The 19295-nt window shown below is 46.6% G+C and overlaps 1 protein-coding gene across 4 annotated transcripts in view; it reads left to right on the top strand.

The window, feature by feature from the left end:
• RBM19 (RNA binding motif protein 19) overlaps positions 1-19295 on the top strand; it is a 177309-nt gene that overhangs the window by 126096 nt on the left and 31918 nt on the right. For 2 of the 4 annotated variants that reach the window (XM_007489996.3, XM_007489999.3), the window contains exon 24: positions 16621-16747. In XM_007489996.3, coding sequence (XP_007490058.1) covers positions 16621-16715 — 95 coding nt within the window. In that variant the 3' untranslated portion in view covers positions 16716-16747. Of the gene's footprint in view, positions 1-16620; positions 16748-16925; positions 17158-19295 lie in introns of those variants that run through there. The other 2 variants (XM_007489997.3, XM_007489998.3) reach the window with 2 other exon arrangements.

Raw genomic sequence — 19295 nt, forward strand, 5'->3', positions numbered from 1 at the left:
GGGGGGAGATTCCCCAAAGGAGTCCCACCACAAATTTTTCCGTCTCTTTCAGACACGCACGCAGTCATAAGGAAGGATTCTGGGTTCGTGTGTCCCTGCATCTGTGCTTTGTTCTTTCTGAGGCGTGCGTGTGCGCGGCCTGTCCTCGGAGGAAGGGCCCCTCCCATGTGCTTCTCTGCCTTCTCCTTCGCTGCCGCCCTTCACTTCTCTTTCTCTCCTCCCCAGCCTGTGGGCTCTCAGGGCCTCGGCTCAGCCTGTCACTAACCGCAGGCCGCGCTCCACGTTCCCTTTGCCCTGGATGGGGAGGGACATCACTGATAGCGAGGCTCGGCCTCCTATTCTGGCTGCAGGGGCTGCCCCTGAGCTCTCGACAGAGCCCCAGAGCAAGAGGGACAGGGCTGGAGTCCCTGGGAGGAAGGCCCAGCATTGGGTCTTGGGCCCGGGTCTGAGGGTCACAGGTTAGGCCTGGTGGGGAGCCCGAGGCCCCTGAGATAAGTGACTCCCTCAAGGTCACTCTGATGCCCATAGCTTCGCCCAGAGGAGGCGGGGCAGCCCCTCGTCAGGTCTTCCTGGGCCAGATTCACTTCTGTTTGCCCACTACTCCTCCTGTGTCTGCTGTGTGCAGAGTGGACAAGCCAAGCCTTCACCTCCTTCCCATTCTGCCCAGGGTGGGCCTTTATCCATGTGTTTCGCTGATTCTGCGACTGGGGCCGAGCTAAGCCTTTACCTGCAGATCGAGGCTCAGGGGGTTCCCAGAGCTTTCTCGGGCCTGTGTGCTGCCCTTCACTCAGAGCTGAACTGTTTTCTCTGTCCACAAGCTGCTTTTAGATCCTAAGACAGGCATGGGGCTGTATTGTCATCATGGGGTATCCAGGGGCCCTGAGGGGCTGCCTTTCCCAGAGAGGTACGGAATCGTGGGGTGTCCTAGAAGAACACTGGACTCAGAGTTGGTGGACCTGGGTTCAAATTCTGTCTCTGCTGCCTGAAGAAGTCCCATGCTTCTCTATTTCTTCTTCCTCTGGGCCTCAGCTCCCTAATAAGGGGTAGTTGTACTAGACAACCTCTCTGGTTCCTCTTCTGGCTACTTGGTTCAGGGAATAGAATACTGAGCTTGGAGTCAAGAAGACCCAAGTTCAAATCCTGCCTCAGACCCTAACTGTGACCCTGGGAAAGTTGCTTAACCTGTTTGCCTCTCTTTCCTCATCTGTAAAATAGGGATGATAATAATAGCACCTACTTCCCAGGGTTGTTGTGAGAAGCAAACGAGATGTATTTGAGGAGTGCTTAGCACAGTGCCTAGAACATAATAAATGCTATAGAAATGTTAGCTGTTAATATTTTTATTGTAATATTTCCCTGATTTAATACAGAAACAATTTTTAACATTCATTTTCTGGCATCTTGCCATCAAAATTCTCTCCCTTTCCAAAGTGTCAGGCAATATAACTTATATACGTGCTATCATGCTCTCCCTACTTCCCTATTTGTCATGTTGTGAAAGAAGACACATATCACACATTCAAGAAAGGAAATTAAGTGAAAAATGGAATGTTCGCTAATAATAGTCCATGCTGGTGAAAAGTAAGACCTTTCCCTCCTTCTCCAAGCAGAGTAATACTTCTCAGATCAGTCTCGGTGCCCCAGCTATGAGGAAGAAGTGACTCCGCCATGCCTGTGGGCAGGCGGGCAAGCCCAGGCAGACAGACGGACAGAGGCAGAGAGAAACAGACAGAGAAACAGAGACAGATAGAGAAATAGAGACAGACAGAGGGACAGAGAGAAACAGAGACAGGAAAGACAGACAGAGACGAAGGGCACAGACAGACAGACAGACATAGCCCTGGCCCCTTATTTCCAAGCACATTACCCCAAAGTCAGGTCACGGTGACCAGAAGCTCCCTGATCTCATAAGTGTAACCGGAAGATGGAGGGGACAGAAGGAATCCAGCGTCCCCAGCCAGGGAGGCCAGGGCCATAGTTCTCCTTGGGGCATGAGCAAAGCTGCCCAGCTCCTAATTCCCTCCCTGGAGTCTGGGCGGCTGTTTCTTGCCTTTTCTCTCCTGGGCCGAGGGCTGACACGAGACTCGTGTACCCAGTGACTACCAGGGGGGTCAGGTACATAGGGGGGTTGGATTCTCACCCAGAGCCCACTCAGGGCCAGGAATTGTGAAGGTGGCTCAGTTCCTGGAATCATAGATTCAGACTGAGCACAGGAAAGGTCCTTAGAAGCTTTGAAGGCCTCCTCAGTCATTTTTTCAGATTAGGAAACTGGGGCTGAGAGGGCTTGAGTAAATTACTTGGCTAGGCTTATGAAGCTAATAGGTATCCAAGGCAGGATTTGAACCCAGATCTTCCTGACTAAGCCAGCACCATGTCCACTCCATCACACTTCCTCCCCAGTTCAGCAGGCATGACCCTGTTCTGGGGCCTATGAAAGGGGCTTCAGACACACAGAGGGAAACCCTTGGGATTCAGCCTATGGAAGCACAGATTTCACCAGGTCGTCCCCACTCAACCTCCCCATAACCTGCAGTGGCTCCTGATCACGTCCAAGACCGAATAGAAACTCCTCTGGCACTCAGAGCCCTTGGTAACCTGACCTCCACTCACACACTTTTGCAGCTGCCTTCTTCCTTAGGCCCCATCACCCCCTCCATCCCCTGCGCCCTAGTGGCTCCTCAGCCAGGAAATGAACATTTATTTTATTTTATTTTTAAAAAAGCCTTACCTTCCATCTTAGTATATAGTAGATTAAAGAGCCAGGCCTGGAGACAGGAGATCCTGAGTTCAAATCTAGCCTCAGGCACTTTCAAGCTGTGTGGTCCTGGGCAAGACACTTAACCCCCATTGCCTAGCTCTTACCACCTTGGAACCAATACACAGCATTGATTCTAAGGCAGAAGGATAAGGGGTTTTTTCCCCTTCCATCTCCTGCCTGGGCCTCTTCACTGGCTGGTCCCCCACGCCTGAAATGTTCTCCCTCATCTCAGCCTCTGCCTTCTTTCAAATTCCAGCTAAAATGCCACGTTCTGTAAGAAGCCCTTCCCAATGCCCTTTAGTGTTGGTACCTTCCCTCTGTGGGTCACGTCCTGCTTATTCTGCCTGCTTCATGTTTGGGCATCATTGTTTGCATCTTCTGGGATCCTTGAGAGCAGGGCCTGTCTTTTGCCTTTTTCTGTTTCCCCAATACTTAGCCCAGTTCCTAGCATGTAGTAGGTGCTTAATAAATGTTTATTTATTCTAATTTATTTCTAACTGTGTTATCCTGAACAAGTCGCTTAAACCCCAGTTGCTCTGCCCTTGCCATTCTTTTCTCTGCCATAGAATTGATACAAGATGGAAGGTAAGGCTTTTAAAAAATAAAATAAATGTGTATTTACTGACCAAGGAGCAATAGCAGGTCAACAGATAATCAGAAACCGTAGGTTTGAAGGGAATTTGCAGTTGCCACCTGAATGACCTTATGTCTCATGTAGCCCCTCTGGGCCTCAGTTTCCTCCTCTGTAAAATGAGGGAGTTAGACTAAGTTCTGGCTCCCTTCCCTTTTGTGTGCCTTGACCTACTGAAACAGTCAGTCTGGAGAAACCCATAAACCCCTTCTCAGAATTAATGCCTAAAACAAAATATATAGATTACAAAGGAAACTATTCAAATAAGTTACCAAAACTTTTTAAAAACAAGCACCCAGGTTAAGAATCCATGGACTCCATTTCTTAGGCTCCTTCAAGCTCTAAATCTGCAATTCTCAGGGCACCCAACACCTGGGTATCCCACTCTTTCCATCACTTCCTCCTTCTAACAGATCTTTTCTTGGTCTTGATCATGAGCTGAGAATACCATCCTTAGCTGGGCAAGTTCAAGCATGTCAGCCTCAGAATTTGTTATTTAAATATCTTTTTGCCTGAACTCTTTCTAGCTGCCTAGAATCTTAAGACCCTCTTCACTACCCCTGCTCATTGGCTTCTCTTTCGAGCTTCCAGAACTCCAGGATTAGCCTAGGGTGAGGTGGCTGTTAGATGAAGAGGACCAGGAAGGAATCTGTGCCAACTGGAAATGTTTCCTTGAGCTTTCCCTCCTATCTCTGGTGTTGCCCTCTGGCCTTGAGTCCTAGAACACAATAGCCATCGAAAAATAGGGGACAGAGAGGTGGCTCAGTGGATAGAGAGCCAGGCCAGGAGACAGGAGGTCCTGGCTTCAAATCTGGCCTCAGACACTCCAAGCTGTGTGACCCTGGGCAAGTCCCTTAATTCCAATTGACTAGCCCTTCCTATTCTCCCACCTCAGAGCTGAAACTTAGTATTGGTTGTAAGATGGAAGATAAGGATTTTTTTTTAAAAGAAAGAATAATAGGAGGATCACAGAGGGCAGAGTTGAGGAGTATGGTAGATGTGAGCATAGTAAAGAAAATGGGCACAGAGGATGTCATCAGAGCAATGGCTAGTCCAAAAAGATGGATGGGTCACCCTGTGAGAGGGAAAACTATCCAGCAGATGCTCCACAAGCCCCACCAGTGTCCTCAGGACGTTAGGAGAAGTTGTGGGGGGCTCCCCCTCAGCCTCAGCTGGCACCCCTCTAGTTGACGTGGGCGAGAGTCTCACCCACTGCTCAGGCACAGATGGAGGGCATGCCCACCTTGCCTATTCCTGGTCCACAGGGACTTTGGAGGTGCTGAAATACATGTCTTCTCCTGCTCAGAAGTGTTTCTCCCCCAGACTCAGTGGGCAGTGCCAACAGAGGGAGATGGATTGGGCCAGTCGCCATAACGCCTGCACACCCACACCCAGTCTCCTCGCCAGCACAGTTGGCAGAGGCAGAAGTGGGAAAGGAAGCTCAAGAAGCCAGGCTCGTTTGGGTGCAGACAGGTGGCAATGGGGCAGGATGAAGCCATGGTCGGAGGTGACTGAGCTTACAAGAGGTGCTTGGGGCTCATGCTGGCAGCCTCTCTCTCCATCTCCATCCTCTGTGCCCGGCCCATCTCCCATCCCCCTTCCCCTCTGCCTCATTGAGTAGTGTTTGGAAATATTTCCAAGTGATTCAGTAATATCCTGCACACTCTCCCGCTCTCCCGGGAGTTTCTGTCCGTGCAGGGAAGGTACTTGCTCCCAATCCCGCTAAATTACTATTGACTTGTGTTCTCTGCGCTCCACAAACATTTCACTCAGCCATCACCGGCAGGGCCAGCAATCCCCTGCTAGGGGTAACGTGGGAAGCCAGCTGCGCGGGGCCATTTTTCCTACTCTTCCCCATCGATCAAAGAATTAAAGTGGCAGACGGAGAAATTTCAGATGGACCTAGGAGGGAAGGGAGTAAGTTGGGATTGGAGGAAGCCTCAGGGACCTGGGGACAGGGAGTTAGGAGGAAGGGTAGAGGAAGAGCGAAACTTCCCTGTGGGGTGGGAGAGCATGGTGAAGGGAGAACTGTGTCCTCTCTGCCCAAGGCAGGCTAACAAAACATTGTGTCCCCTCCAGCACCAAATGGGGACCCACCACACAGATAGACTCATAGTCTCTCTCTCTCTCTCTCTCTCTCTCTCTCTCTCTCTCTCTCTCTCTCTCTCTCTCTCTCTCTCTCTCTCTCTCACACACACACACACACACACACACACACACACACACACACACACACACACCAAGTCAAACCAAGTTTTGCAGATTTTTAGAAAGTGTGAGGGACATTGGGGGTACCTTACTATCTCCAGTTGTTTGGGGGTTTGTCTTTCCCAAGAAATGCCCCAAATCTCCAGTTCTTGGGTTTTGCTTCTTTTCCCCCAACAGCCAAACTTTCCTTATGCATGACTTTTGGCCTCTGCTTTCCATAAATTTATTTTTGCATTCATTCATCCAGGTCATTTTCCCACCAAGGTACCCCCATCCCTATCTCCCATCATGACACTTTCCTCTTAGTTCCCTAACCAGAGTTGACATTTGTATTTCCTCTTCCCTGGAGTCAAGTGCCTGGGTTCAAATGCTACTTCCGATACCTCCTATCTATGTGACATTTGGGGAAAAAGACTCCCTGGGCCTCAGTTTCTTCATCTGTAAAATGACTAATAGTATTGCTGATATGACAGGAGTGTTTTGACAGTGAGTATAAAGCAGACTGAAAAACTGGAAGGAGAATGGAAATGGAACCACTTATAAGCTCTTTGATCTTGAAGGCCAACCCCTTCATTTCACACGAAACCAAAGCAGAGAGGCTCCATTTTGTACAAAGTTACATAGGTAGGAAGGGTCAGAAGTAGAACTTTAACACAGACCCCCTTGCTTCAGAGCCAGTGGGATCTTTCCACTGGCATCAAATATGTGAGCCAATATCATGTCTCTCTCTGTCCTTATCTGTGGGATGAGAGAGAAAAAGTAAATTTCAGGACTAGGGCATCCTCATCTCAAAACTCCAGTCCCGAGACTCCATTTACTTGACCTGCCAGAGCAGTAGAGGTAGGCAGAGAGGAAATATAGTCAATAGAGTAGGAGCACTGAAGTCTGGAAGGCCTGAGTTCAAATCCTACCTCACATACTAGCTCTTTATCTCTGGGAAAGTCACTAAACCTTATTGGGCCTCAGTGAGGAAAAATGGAGGGAATACTTACTTCAACAAGGGGTGGCTCTGAGGAAAAGATTCAGTAACCCATAATATGTTCTAGAACTCAGACTCTAATGATTAAACATGCAACAATTGTTTTTGTTTTGTTCAGTTTTAAGCAACGCTTTCTCTGTGCTGAGCACAAGAGGCACATTTTAAAACACAGGATTTAAAGTCTGATAGACTCTCGTTGAATCCTGCCTCAGGTCACTTAGCCTCTCAAAGCTTCGAAGCCTCAGTTTCCCTGTTTATTAAATGGAGATAAAAATAGCACCTGCTCCCCCCTCTTGGATTGTTTTGAAGACCAAATGATTTAACACAAGGCAGGAGCTTTCTAATGCTAATACTAATTAGTATTGTCATTCGTTGAGGGCAAGGGTAACAAGTGGTCATTAGGGAAGGGAACAGGATGAATGACCATTAGGGGAAAAGATTGACATGACCCATCGAGGAACAGTGGCAGAGTTGATTTCATCCTGCTTACAGAACCTGTGGGGAAGTTGGAAGCTCAGCTGGCCCACCACTTGGAGAGACTGCCAAGATGATAGCCAGGAGCTGGAAATGAAACAAGCATGTCTGTGGCCCACCTGGAGTAGCGGGCTAGGCAGGACAGTCACTAGGCTGGACAAGCGGCCCTGGCCCAAAAGGTCAAGGGTGAAAGCAGTTAGAACTTCCCTACTAAGGTGGCATCTGGCCACAAAGACAAGCATAGGCAGTCCCTCCTTCTGGGTCCTCTGTCTAAAGACCCAGGATGATCATAAGCACAGATCACAGAGGTCTCTGAACATTTTCAAAGATGAGGAAAGAGAAGCCCCAGGAGGAAGGTATCCAGGAAAATGCAGCTAGCGTCTTCCCTGGCTCCAGATCCCTGGAAGAGAGAACTCTTTGTCCTCTCCCAGCTGGGCCCCAGTTCTTAAAACTTCCTGGAAAGGTCTCTGTGGCGGAGGGAAAAGACCACTGGCCTGGAAGTTAGATGACCTGGGTTCAGATCCAGGTTTAGGGAGGGGGTGACAGAGAGAATAGAGAGTATAGCTGGATGGGGGGAGAGAGACAGAGAGAGAAACAGACAGACATAGGAGAGGGAGAAAGAGATAAAGGAAGGGGGAGACAAAGAGACAGAGGAGAGAGGCAGAGACATAAAGATAGAGACAGACAGGAGGGAAGAGACATAGAGAGAGGAGAGAGACAGACAGGAGGGGGGAGAAAGAAAGAGAAAGACAGAGAGAGAAGAGGGAGAGGCAGAGAGGGAGAAGCAAGGAGAAAGGGGAGAGAGAGTTGAGAGAGTGAGCAGACACATGACACAGTCTCTTCCCTGTTGAGCCTCAGCTCCATTCTCTGTAAAACAAGAATCCTGGCCAAGAGGCCTCTGCAGCTCTGCCAGCTCTACATCTAGGGTCCTTTGAACTCAAGGTCAGCGCTCCCCCTACCTCGCCCCTGCTTATCCCTGTGCCCCACATGTTCCATAAAGGGCCTGTTTTCATGTCAGGTCCTGTAACTGGCAGGTTGGGGGGTAGCAGGGCCCCCACAACCTTCTACCCCCTGGCTCCCCTGACTTGCCCCCCTCCTGCTCCCACTTGCCTTCTTTCCTGGGCCTCAGAAATGACACAGAAATCTCTCCCTTGCCCTTCTCCCCACAGAGCCCCCTCTTTTCCCACCTCTCCTCCAGCCCCCCGCCCCCCCCCCCCCAGCTCCTTCCTCCGCATGCAGACAGCGACAGTGTTGGGGATGTGGGGGGAGAAGCGACATCCTGGCATTCTGTCAAGGAATTAATTGAAAAATAAAATCATTAGATGGGAACTCCAGAATTGCAGAATGGTTTGTGGGGGGGAGAGGGAGGGAGGGGGCACGAGGGAGGGGCCAGGCGAGCTTTTTGTCAAGTTAATTTCTTGTGTATTGACGTTTGCTGACATTCTCTGGTTGTTTATCTTCCAAGGCAGCTGTAGTACTCAAAGAGAATGTACAGCTCGCACTGTTTGTTTATTTTACACCTTTCTCCGGGTTCTGCATTATGTTTGTTTGGTGAAAACCCACTGAGGCTTTTGATGTCTGGGAAGTGGGATTTCAGCAGCTGTTCCCTGGAAGCAGGGTGTGCTTCTCGCAGAGGCAAGTGAGCCAAAAGGAAAGGGAGGGAGGAAGGGGGATGCTAGGGCTGTTGGGCACCCTCCTTCCCTTCCCCTCCCACCTTGGAGAAGGCTAAGCCCCTTCTGGGAGTATGTCAGCCAGGAGACACAGAGACTGTACCTAGAGACAGAGGACCTGGGTTCAGATGCCACCTGGGTGACCTTGGGCAAGTCCTTTCCCTATCCTCATCTGTAGCCTCAGAGTCTTCATCTGTAAAATGAGAATTGGGCTAGATTTGGCCCCAGGGTTTGGTAGCTGAGCCATAAACATAGATCTCCAATTTGGAGTCAGTTTACCTACTGTGGGATGTCACAAAAACCTCTTAACCTTCATGAGAGCCTCCCCTTCCTCATCTACCTAAGAGAGAATTAGACTAGCTGGTGGCTTAAATCCCTTCAGGCCTAAATCCTGTGATCTGTTAAGAGTTTGCAGTCCTGGGTGCTCAATTGCCAAGAAGTTAGCCAAGGCATGTGTCTGCCTCTTGCTATAAAATCAGTGGCTTCTGGGATGTCAGGAGAAGGCAGACTCCCTGAGGGCAGGCCTTTCTCACTTTGACTTTGCATCCCCAGGGCCTCCAAATGTAATATCAGGTGCTTAATAAATGTGTGTGGACTGATCCTAACCAACTCCAAATCTATGATCTCAGACAACTGCCTTCAAGGCCTCCTGAGGCTACTATATAAAGAGCCTTCAGATGCACATCTCCTCCTGGCTTTGCTATTAAAAGAGTACTTCCTCTCTGGGACTCAGTTTCCCTCACCTAAAAAATGGAGGAATTGCACTGGAAGGAATCCACAACCTCTTCTAACTCCAGAATTCTATAAATGCCCTGTAAGTCAGGGTTATGTTTTTAAATTTCCCTTTGCCTCAGTTCCCTGATCTTTAGGTGTAAGGCAGAAATAGCCCATTCCTTTCTAAGAATAAATGGACCAAGTCAAGCAGACTGAAGCATCTTGTTCTCCTTAGAAAAGATGGCATAAAGATTCCCAATTCCATTCTTATTCACTGGATATAATACAGTCTCAAGCGGCCTAGTCACAGACCCCAAGAATTGTACCTTAGATACAGAGTGATTTCCCCTGGACCAACAGAGAAACAGTTTCAGTCCAACAGGCCTATTCCCCACAACATGTATTCTATAAAGTAACCTTTTGTTTCTACATAGCCTAATGCTCCCTAGTATTCTTCCTTCCCTTCCCTCCCCTAGAGCTATCCTCTGTAGCAAAGAAATTTTGTTTAGAGGAAGAAAACAGAGGAAGGAGAATAAAAAAATTCAGCAAAACTGAACATATAGAAAAAAAAATCTGATGCTGCTATATTCCATTGGATTCTTATGTCTTCCTCAGGGTCAAATTTCTTCTTGGTCATTTGGCAGTATTCATTTTCAATTATTTCATGGTTTTTCTTTCCATTGACACTGTCACAATTCTCATTTCTGTTGTTCTGCTGCTTTATGCTATACTTTGCATCAGTTTGGGTTAATCTTTCCATTCTTCTCTTTAAGCATATCTTTAAAAAAAAATCCTTACCTTCTATCTTGGAATCACTACAGTGTATTGGTTCCAAGGCAGAAGAGTGGTAAGGGCTAGTCAATGGAGGTCAAGTGACTTGCCCAGGGTCACACAGCTGGGAAGTATCTGAGGCCAGATTTGAATCTAGGATCTCCCATCTATCTCTAGGCCTGGCTCTCCACTGAGCTACCTAGCTGCCCCCATAATAAACATCTTCTATATGCCACGCACTGCACTAAGTAGTAGAGATAAAAAGAGGCAAAAGATCACTCTTGCCTTCAAGGAGCTCACAGTCTGATGGGGAAGACAACATGAAAACACATAGTTACAAACAAGCTCTATACAGGAAAAATAGTCAATAATCATTTAAATGCCTTCTGTGTTCCATGGAAGCTAGATGGCACCATAGTACACAGAGCATGGAGTCAGGCCGACTGTTCTTCCTGAGTTCAAATCTGGCCTCAGACTCTTCGTAGCTATGTGACCTTGGGTAAGTCACTTAAGCCTATTTGCCTCAGTTTCCTTATCTGTCAAATGAGCAATGAAGGAAATGACAATCACTCCAGTATCTTTGCCAAGAAAACTCCACAGAGTGTCACAAAGGGGCAGACACAATTGAAAAACAACTCAACCAAAAACAGTGCCAGGCACTGTAGTAAGTGCTAAGGATTAAAAAAAAAAAGGCAAAAGATAATCCCTACCCTCAAGGAGTTTATAATCTAATGGTGGAGATAGCATGCAGACATATATATACAAACGAAACTCTATAGAGGATAAATACAAAATAATTAACAGAAGGAAGGCACTAAAATTCTTTGTGTCCATGTGGCACAGTAATATTCTTAAAGCACAACAATATTTAGTCTCTTTGATGAACTGTGGTTTGTTTATCCATTCCAAATCAGTGGTTATCTACTTTGTTCTTAGTTCTTTGCTACCACTAAAAATGCTGCTATTAATATTTTGGTGCATACCGTCAGTGGCCAGCTTGGGCCATTGCCAGGTATAAGCCTAGTCTCTGGGTCAAAGGATATGGCCATTTTAGCTAAATTGCTTTGCAGAATGATTATACACATTCACTTGTCAACCAACAAGATATTAGTTTAACTTTCCATGATTCCTTTAATATTGATTACCCCTATCTTTTGTCATCTTTGCTACTTTGCTAAGAATAAGATTTTGATTTGCATTTCTTTTATTATTAATGATCTTATTCTTTTATATGGTTGTTAAGAGTTTGTAATTCTTTTGAGAATTGTATGCTCATAACCTTCTGACCACCTGTGTACTGAGGAAATAGCTCTTAGTGATACAGCTAGATCTTTGTTGTCTAGAGAGCACTGAGAGAACATTTCAAGGGTAACTTCATCTTACATTTACAAATGAGTAACTCACACTCACAGAGGTTAATTAACTCACCCAAGATCAAATAAGAAATTAGTGGAAAAGGCAGGACTTGAACCTAATTCCTTTAACTTCAATTCCAATACTATTCTCCTTCAACACATATTTTCATTTCTTATGCTTCCTTCCTCTCCATCTTCAGTGTTGCTTATTCACCACAGAATCTCTTTACACAGTCACCTTCTACCTTTCCAACCTGCTTCTACTTTAAAGCATCCTTACATGTGCTCTTCATTTCACTGCCACTGACCTCCAGCTCTTCCTTGCATTAGGCTAACCACCTAAATTCTGGACTTTTCCTCTGGCTGTCACCCTTCTCTCCTCATCTCTACCTCCTGGCTTCTTCCAAGTCCTGGCTACATCTCACTTTCTTTCTACCAGAAGTCTTTTGCACCCCATCATAATTTTAGTTCCTTTTCTGACTTATTTCCTCTTTCTCCAGTATCTGATTTGTTTGTAAATACAGTATCCATTTGCATGTTATCTCCCCTCACTAGACCTTTTATCTTTCTTTGTATCCCTAGCTTTTAACCTGACAAAATCGGGCCTATTGACTGGCTTAATAGTACTGTGATGGTAACAAGTCACCTAAGCTCTTAGAATGGCAGCTGTCTTTGCCACCCCAATGTAGGTCTGTTGTGGGAATAGTTCCCTACAGATCTCCTGGTGATATGGAAGTGAGAACTGTTGCTATCACTCTTTTGCCACTTCTCCATCCACGCCCACTCCTTGACCCTGAGAAAACTCAAAATTGGAGAAATTGGATGTTAGCACCAGGGATAAATTAGCTGTTGGTCATTCGTGTTCATGCCAAAGTTTTCATATTTTCTCCTCCAAAGACTAGACTGGGAACAGGAAATTAGCAATTGCAGATCTATGTTGGGAATTTATCCCAAGACACCTTTCTGTAGCCAGTTCTCCTTACACATTTAAAACACGATTCCTTTTATTAAAAAAAAAAATACCACTCATACCCTGATTTCCCAGTAATGTTCCCAATTTACTAATGTAAAGATGGACATCTTAGGGATAGTTGACTATGGGAACACAGAGACCTAGTTTCTAGAAAGTTGTTTGCTTTGGTTTGGTTCCCCCTCCCCTACCTTTGACTAAAGATGGTGGCATGTAAAACTTCAGTGCTGCCCTGACTGTGGCAACTTTGTAGATAGACAGATGCCTAATGGCCCAAGGGAGTGAAAAATGAATAGCCTTCCTTGGGATTCTACATGTCCTAGCCTAGTACAATGACAAGTTGCCATTTTTGGAGTTAGCATTTCTTGGTTCTAAGACCCCTCCAGCTCTGACACCCCCTTTTCTAAGCCCCTTCCCAGCCCAATCCATGTTCTAAAGTGCCTCTCAGTTTCCTAAGGTCCAGCCTTATAACCACTGTTAACTGTGATGAGGTTTTGACCTAGAGGATCTCTGAGGCCTTACCAACAGTAAACCCTCTGATCCTCTCCAGGGGCTTGTGTGGCCTAATCTCATTTGCTAAAGAGTGTTAACAGTTGGATATTTGTCTTCATTGAGGGGAGACCAAGATTAGGTAGTTGGCCCATCTGGATACCTAGTTTCTGGAGAGGAAAATTCAAGAAGCAAGCCCCAAACCCAGCTCTCCAGAAACTCCTGGTCTCAATGGGCACCCTAGTCTGAAACTTAGGAGGAAAAATTATGAAAATGAGAGATCAAAATTTTGTCTGGATGGATGGCAGAGGTAAATCACTGAGGCAATGCTCTGTAAGTGATTTTGTTGGGATGGCTAAATGAAGGAATGAATGGGAGGAAGTTTTGAGGAAAGGAGGGATCAGTAGATGCTTTGGAAGTCCAGGTAGGCTTACAATCTTAGAACTAGAAGGGGCCTTTGAGGCCCCCTAGGTAGTCCAGCCCCCACATTTTGCAGACGAGGAAACTTGGAATTGGAAGGGGCATGTTCAAGAACATACTAGTGGTCAGTCACAAATCTGGTGTTCAAACCAACATCTGCTGGACCCTGAAGGTACATAGCATTGGATAGGTAGAGGACTTGTAATTCTTGAGTGGAATGAATTTGATTTGGAGTCTCAACATCTGGGTTTGAACTATGACTTGTGTCCTTCTAACTACCAATTTGGCCTTGGTCAAATTGCTTCCCCTTCTGGGTCAGTTTCCTCATCTGTACAATGAAAGGGTTAGGGGTCATCAGGTCCAACCCCTTCATTTTGTGATTCAGAGTAAATATCTGAGGCAGGATTAAAATCCACATCTTTCTGATTTCTAAATCTAGCATTCTCTATACTATACTCTCTCTGGATTGGACTAGACAACATCTAAGATCCCTTCCAAATTTAAATCCACAATCCCAAAAGGGCTTTATCTAGGTAGAGTGTAGCAGTAAGAATCTTTCCAGGGGTAGTATTGCCCACCCTTCTTCCTCTCCTCCCTTTCCCCACCAACTCGATCATCTCAGATAGACATTGGGCTGGGGCACTGGTGATTGATTGACAATCACTAATTCAGGCCTGGCAGATTGCCAGAATCTTGTGCAGGGCCTAGCCCCTGGGGGGTCTAGGTGAGTCCTTGATGACTTGCCAACCTCCAGAGCTGCCCTCTGGTCCATCCAGCTCTGGGAAAGAGGAGAGGGCTTTGGGTTCCTTGCCAGCTCTCTCCCCATTGTTGGAAGCAATAGCTACTCTGACAGGCTCCTCATTCCTACTTTGTCATTCCTGCCCTTCTATTTCTGACCGCCGCTGCCACAGATCCCATTACCTTCCCTCGAATTCAATTTCCGGAGGCCATTGTGTACCACCCGAACCTGATGATTATGAAGAAGCAAATGAGAGTTGAGGCCTCTGATGGGGAGGGGAGGGAGAAAACGAGAAAACAAGCCATGTGTGGTATCTGGCTCCATCCAAGAGGACTGAGCTCTCCTCCTGATTTCTTTCTGGTGCTTTACAACTGGTCACCACAAAGATAAAGGTGGCCACTTCCCCTGCTTAAGGCAGGACCCAGAACCTACCTCTGCCCTTGGGAGCTAGGGAATTCCCATCTGTTTCCCATCCTTCCGACTCCACCAATTGACATTACCAGTACACTGAGATGTGAATAGAACCTCATTATCAAGGACTTCTGGATGCCCTTTGATTCTGAGCTGGGATCGCATGACCTGCCTGACTTACAGATCTAATTTCTACTGTGCCACACTATCTCCAGTCTTACCACTCAACTTGGAGTCAAGAAAACATATATTCAAATTCCACCTTATATATCTACTAGCTGTGTGACCCTAGACAGTAATAATAATAATAATAATAATTTCTGGCATTTATGTGATGCTTACTATCTTATTTGATTGTCATAGCAACTCTACAAGGTAAATGCTATCATTATCCCTATTTTACAGATGAAGAAATTGAGGCAAACAAGGATTAGGTTAAGTGATGTGCTCAGAACTACACAAGTGTTAAGTGTCTGATTCTGGATTCGAATTCAAGTCTTCCTGGCTCTAGATTCAGTGCTGTAAACAAGATATCTCACCTCTTTTAACTCAGTCTCCTTATCTGTAAAATGAGATGGCTGGACTTGATGGCCTCTGAGATCTCTTCTGATTCTAAATCCATGGTATAATACCATGGCTTCTGCCAGAGACTGGTGTTCTGGAAAGGAGGCTTGGGCACTAGGCCTGAGATCTCATTGATCTAGGGAAGCCCTAGATTTGGACTAGGTCAAATGCAGGTCATTGTCTTCGCTGTAACTCAAGAGTCGTTTTTTGCTCAGCTCCCATATTTGTCAGAGGCAGGACTTGATCTCCCTACTTCAAGGGTCAGCTTTCTGCCCACTGTGCCTCTCATGGAGGGGAAACTGGTGAGAAAAGGTGGTTTTGGAAAGAATACGCTTTCCTATGTTGATGATGAAAGGTGAGAGAACAAGGATCCCAAAGGTAAAGGTGGAGAGGACCTCAGGTCACCCACACTCCAAGCCAAGCCTTCATTTTGGAAGAGTTCAGGGATGCAGTTAAGAGGGTGGAGTTCAAGAGGTGCCCATATCAGAAGAGTGAGGAAAACCAGGCTTGACAGCAAACTTTGGATGGAATCCCTAGGCTCAGGAAACTTTTTTTAGGAGCTGCTATGTCTTATCCTCCATATCTAACACATGCTAGATTTGGGGTGGAAGGACATCAATTCAAATCCCATCTCTGCTACTTACTACCTGTGTGACCTTAGATAAGTCATTTTCTTTCTCTATACTTCATTTTTCCTCTACAGAGGAAATTTAGATTTAGATTTAGACTAGATGACAATCCTATCCAACCCTAAATCTGTGAACCCTGGCTACAATCTTCTAACTCCCTTGACTATTATTGAACTAGTGAAAAGGCAGCCCTTTCCAATCCTGTCTCCCCATCCTGGTCCCCTGTCACTATCTGTAGAGTAGCCCAGAGTTTCCTCTTCCTCTCAAAAAGAAACAAGAAATAGCCAGGCCATGCCTCCCTGTTGGCTGAGGCTATCCAAAGAAAAATTCCTGGGCATTCCCAGGGGTCTGTGACCAGAGCGGCCAGAGTTCAACCCTCGGACTCTGAGCAGTTGTGTGTAGTGCGCAGCTCTGTCAAGGCCTCCTAGCACTGAACCCCTTTTGCCCTTAATTAAAGAGTGATTTTGACTAAAAAAAAAGAAAGAAAAGAAAAGAAAAATTCCTTCCTTTGTTCTCTCTAATCTCCAACCATCCTAACTTTAGTTTCCCTTCAGTGTGATAGACCTGAGAAGGATGCAATGAGAACATGAGGGATTTTCTGCCTGGTTTTTTAGAAAGAGATTACTTTTCCTGAGGGCAATAGAACTCTGAAAAGATGCTTAGGGGACCACCCAGGCATTGGGTCGAAGGAGAAGTTGTGCTCTTCACTGTGATGGGCTGATGCCTATCTTACAATATTCATTTTTTTTCCTCCCCTTCTTTCTGCCTTTTCTGTCTTCCTGCCTCCCAACCCTCTCGGCTGTTCATTTCTTCTCTTCTGCCATCTGGGCTCCTACAGATTCCCCAAAGAAAAGGCGGTCTGTGGTGTTGGACGAGATCCTGGAGCAGCTGGAGGAGGGCGAAAACGAGGGCGAAAACGAGGGCGGCGAGTAGCAGATACTTCAGCAGCTCCCTGGTGGAGAGAGGTACGCCTTCCCTATTTCTGCCGGGAGCTGGGGATGAGGGGCCTCTGGGCCTCCGAGCCTCTGGGAAAGGGATGCATTTTGGCCTCAGCGGGAGAGGGGCAGAGGGGAGAGCAGATGGCCACCAGCCTCTGATGAATCAAAGTCGAGGGAAATGGGCCCATCATTCCCCATATCTTAGGCAGACGTATCAACAGATCAGTGCACCAACGACCATAGGAGACCCAGGAGATGAATGGCAGATTTTCAGAGTCAGACCCAAGAAGAGACAGGCTCACAGAACCTCAAGACTGGCAGCGATCCCCAAGGACTTTTGCAAGAATTCTTCTTCCCCCTCCCCACACACACACACACGCACATCCTTGAGAGTCACTTTTAGCGCATAGTAGGTTCTTAATAAATTCCTGCTGATTGATTGGTCTCTGGCCTCCACTCAACAGTCACTGTTGAGGAGAATCTAAAATCCCTTGAGTCGGTTTATCTCATTTTCAAACAGTTTTCATTGTGAGGAATTCCTTCCAGCCATCAAGCCCAAATCAGCCTTTTCAACTTCCACCTGTTGTCCGTAGCTAAGCTTGGCCCTTTGGAGCCAACCAGACACTCTTTCCATCCCTGGGGGCAGACCAGTTCTCCCAGAGCCATTTTTCAGTGGTTCCCAATTTACTCTCCATCCTGGATGCGGTCCATTTTGGGGGCACTTCTAGAATCATAGCCCAGAACAAAACAGAGTCCTCCAGATGTGGCTTGATCAGAATTGAGTATAGTAGGCTCTTCTTCCTACTTAATGTTCTGACCTTCAGTAATACAGCCTTTGTCCAAGGACCTTTTTTTGGCCCCTGTGCCACATCATTAGCTCACTAGGTTTGTGGTCCCCTTAAAAATCATACAAGGTATTGGTTAGCCACCACTCATAAATCCCAAGTTCCTGCTTCCCAGTCCCAGGACTCGGGCCCTGACCCCATGTGGCATTCTGGTCTGGCAATTGTCTCCTGGCCCCACTCTTTAAGTACTCTGGCACCTTCCTGTCTTGGAACAAAGACAGGCAATTCAGAGTCAAAGGCAGGACCTCTGTTGTACTACCTAGAAGTAGGGGTTAGTTACGTTATTATGGGCTGGAAAAATCGGAATAAACAGAGCCCTCTAAGGTCCCCTCCAGCTCTGAGCCTCTGATCCCATGACCAGTGGCAAAACAACAGATTGTACGTCATGGTCCCAGTTTCTAGTCTACAGGGTCATTTGACTTGCAAGCAAAACTTGCTAGTAGGGGTAAAAAAGCTTGGCTTCTGGCCCTACCACAACCACCTGTCCTCATGTTGGTCCAAGGAACCAAGCCTATCTCACTGGGCTTTATCCCTCCATATGCTCCTCCCTTTCCTGAGTTGGGGGAGTTTTGAAGGGCCAGAGGGCCCTCCTTGATCTGGCTATGACCCCAGGCCTTCAGGTCATGTAGATGTGAGAGGGCCTGACAAAGCTCCTCAAGAGCTGTAGCATTCGTTGGACTCTTCTACCCCAGACCCCACTGTTAGCTGAGCCTAGGCTGGTAATAGCCGAAACTAACACTCTCATGTTCCTTTGTGGGTGACTTTTTGTGAAACAAGTGAATGGGTTCAAGCACACTATACACACGCACATACCCATACGCACACAAGTTGCCGTGTCCTGTCAGTTCATTCTCACTCATCAATCAACTAATTAATCCACATTTAATAAACTCCCACTCTATGCTAAGCCCTGGGGATATAAAAGGAAGAAAGGGCTGCCCCTCCCCTCGAGGAGCTCATGGTCTAATAGGGGAGACAGGAAGGAACCAAAATCGTACAAATAAACCATGTTCAAGATGAATAGGAAACACTTAACCGAAGGAAAGCACTAGAATTAAGAGGATCCTGGAAAGTTTTCCTCACGAAGGTGGGAGTTTAGCTGGGCCTTGAAGTAAGCAAAGGAAGCCAGAAGGCAGAGACAAAGAGGGAGGGCATTCCAGGCCTCAGAGTTGGCCATAGAAAATTCTTGGGAGTCTGGACTTGGAGAGTCTTGTTTGTGGAACAAACTGAAGGTCATACTCTCCATGTCCCCCACCATCCTGAAGACGTCCTTTGGTCTACACTGCTGCTCTTCCTATTCTTCCAATGCATCCCCCCAAAATAGTTACCAGAGTGATCTTCTTAAAATAAAGCTCCAATCACATCACTCCTTCATTCAAGGACCTTGTGTGACCCACTCTTATCACCTATAAAACAAATCACAGACTCTTCCCCTGGGGGTTTAGAACCCCTCACAGTCTGCCTTTCTTTTCCAAGCTTATTGCACACGTTGACCAGTCCGCCTACTTGGGAGCCTCTGAACTCAGCAGTCTGTCTTCTAACTGCTGTCTCCTAGATGCCTGAGCTTTCTTCAAGGTTCAGCCCACTCAGCACTTCCTTCAGGAAGCCTTTTTTCCCATCTCCTGCCTTCCCTCAGTTAGATTGTATTTAGAAAAATAAATAAGCTTAATTTTATGTTATTTGTATATATAATATATATTCTATATGACATATATGTCATAAAGAATAGT

This window comes from Monodelphis domestica, chromosome 3 (genome assembly GCF_027887165.1).
Source record: "Monodelphis domestica isolate mMonDom1 chromosome 3, mMonDom1.pri, whole genome shotgun sequence".
Taxonomy (NCBI): Eukaryota; Metazoa; Chordata; class Mammalia; order Didelphimorphia; family Didelphidae; genus Monodelphis; species Monodelphis domestica.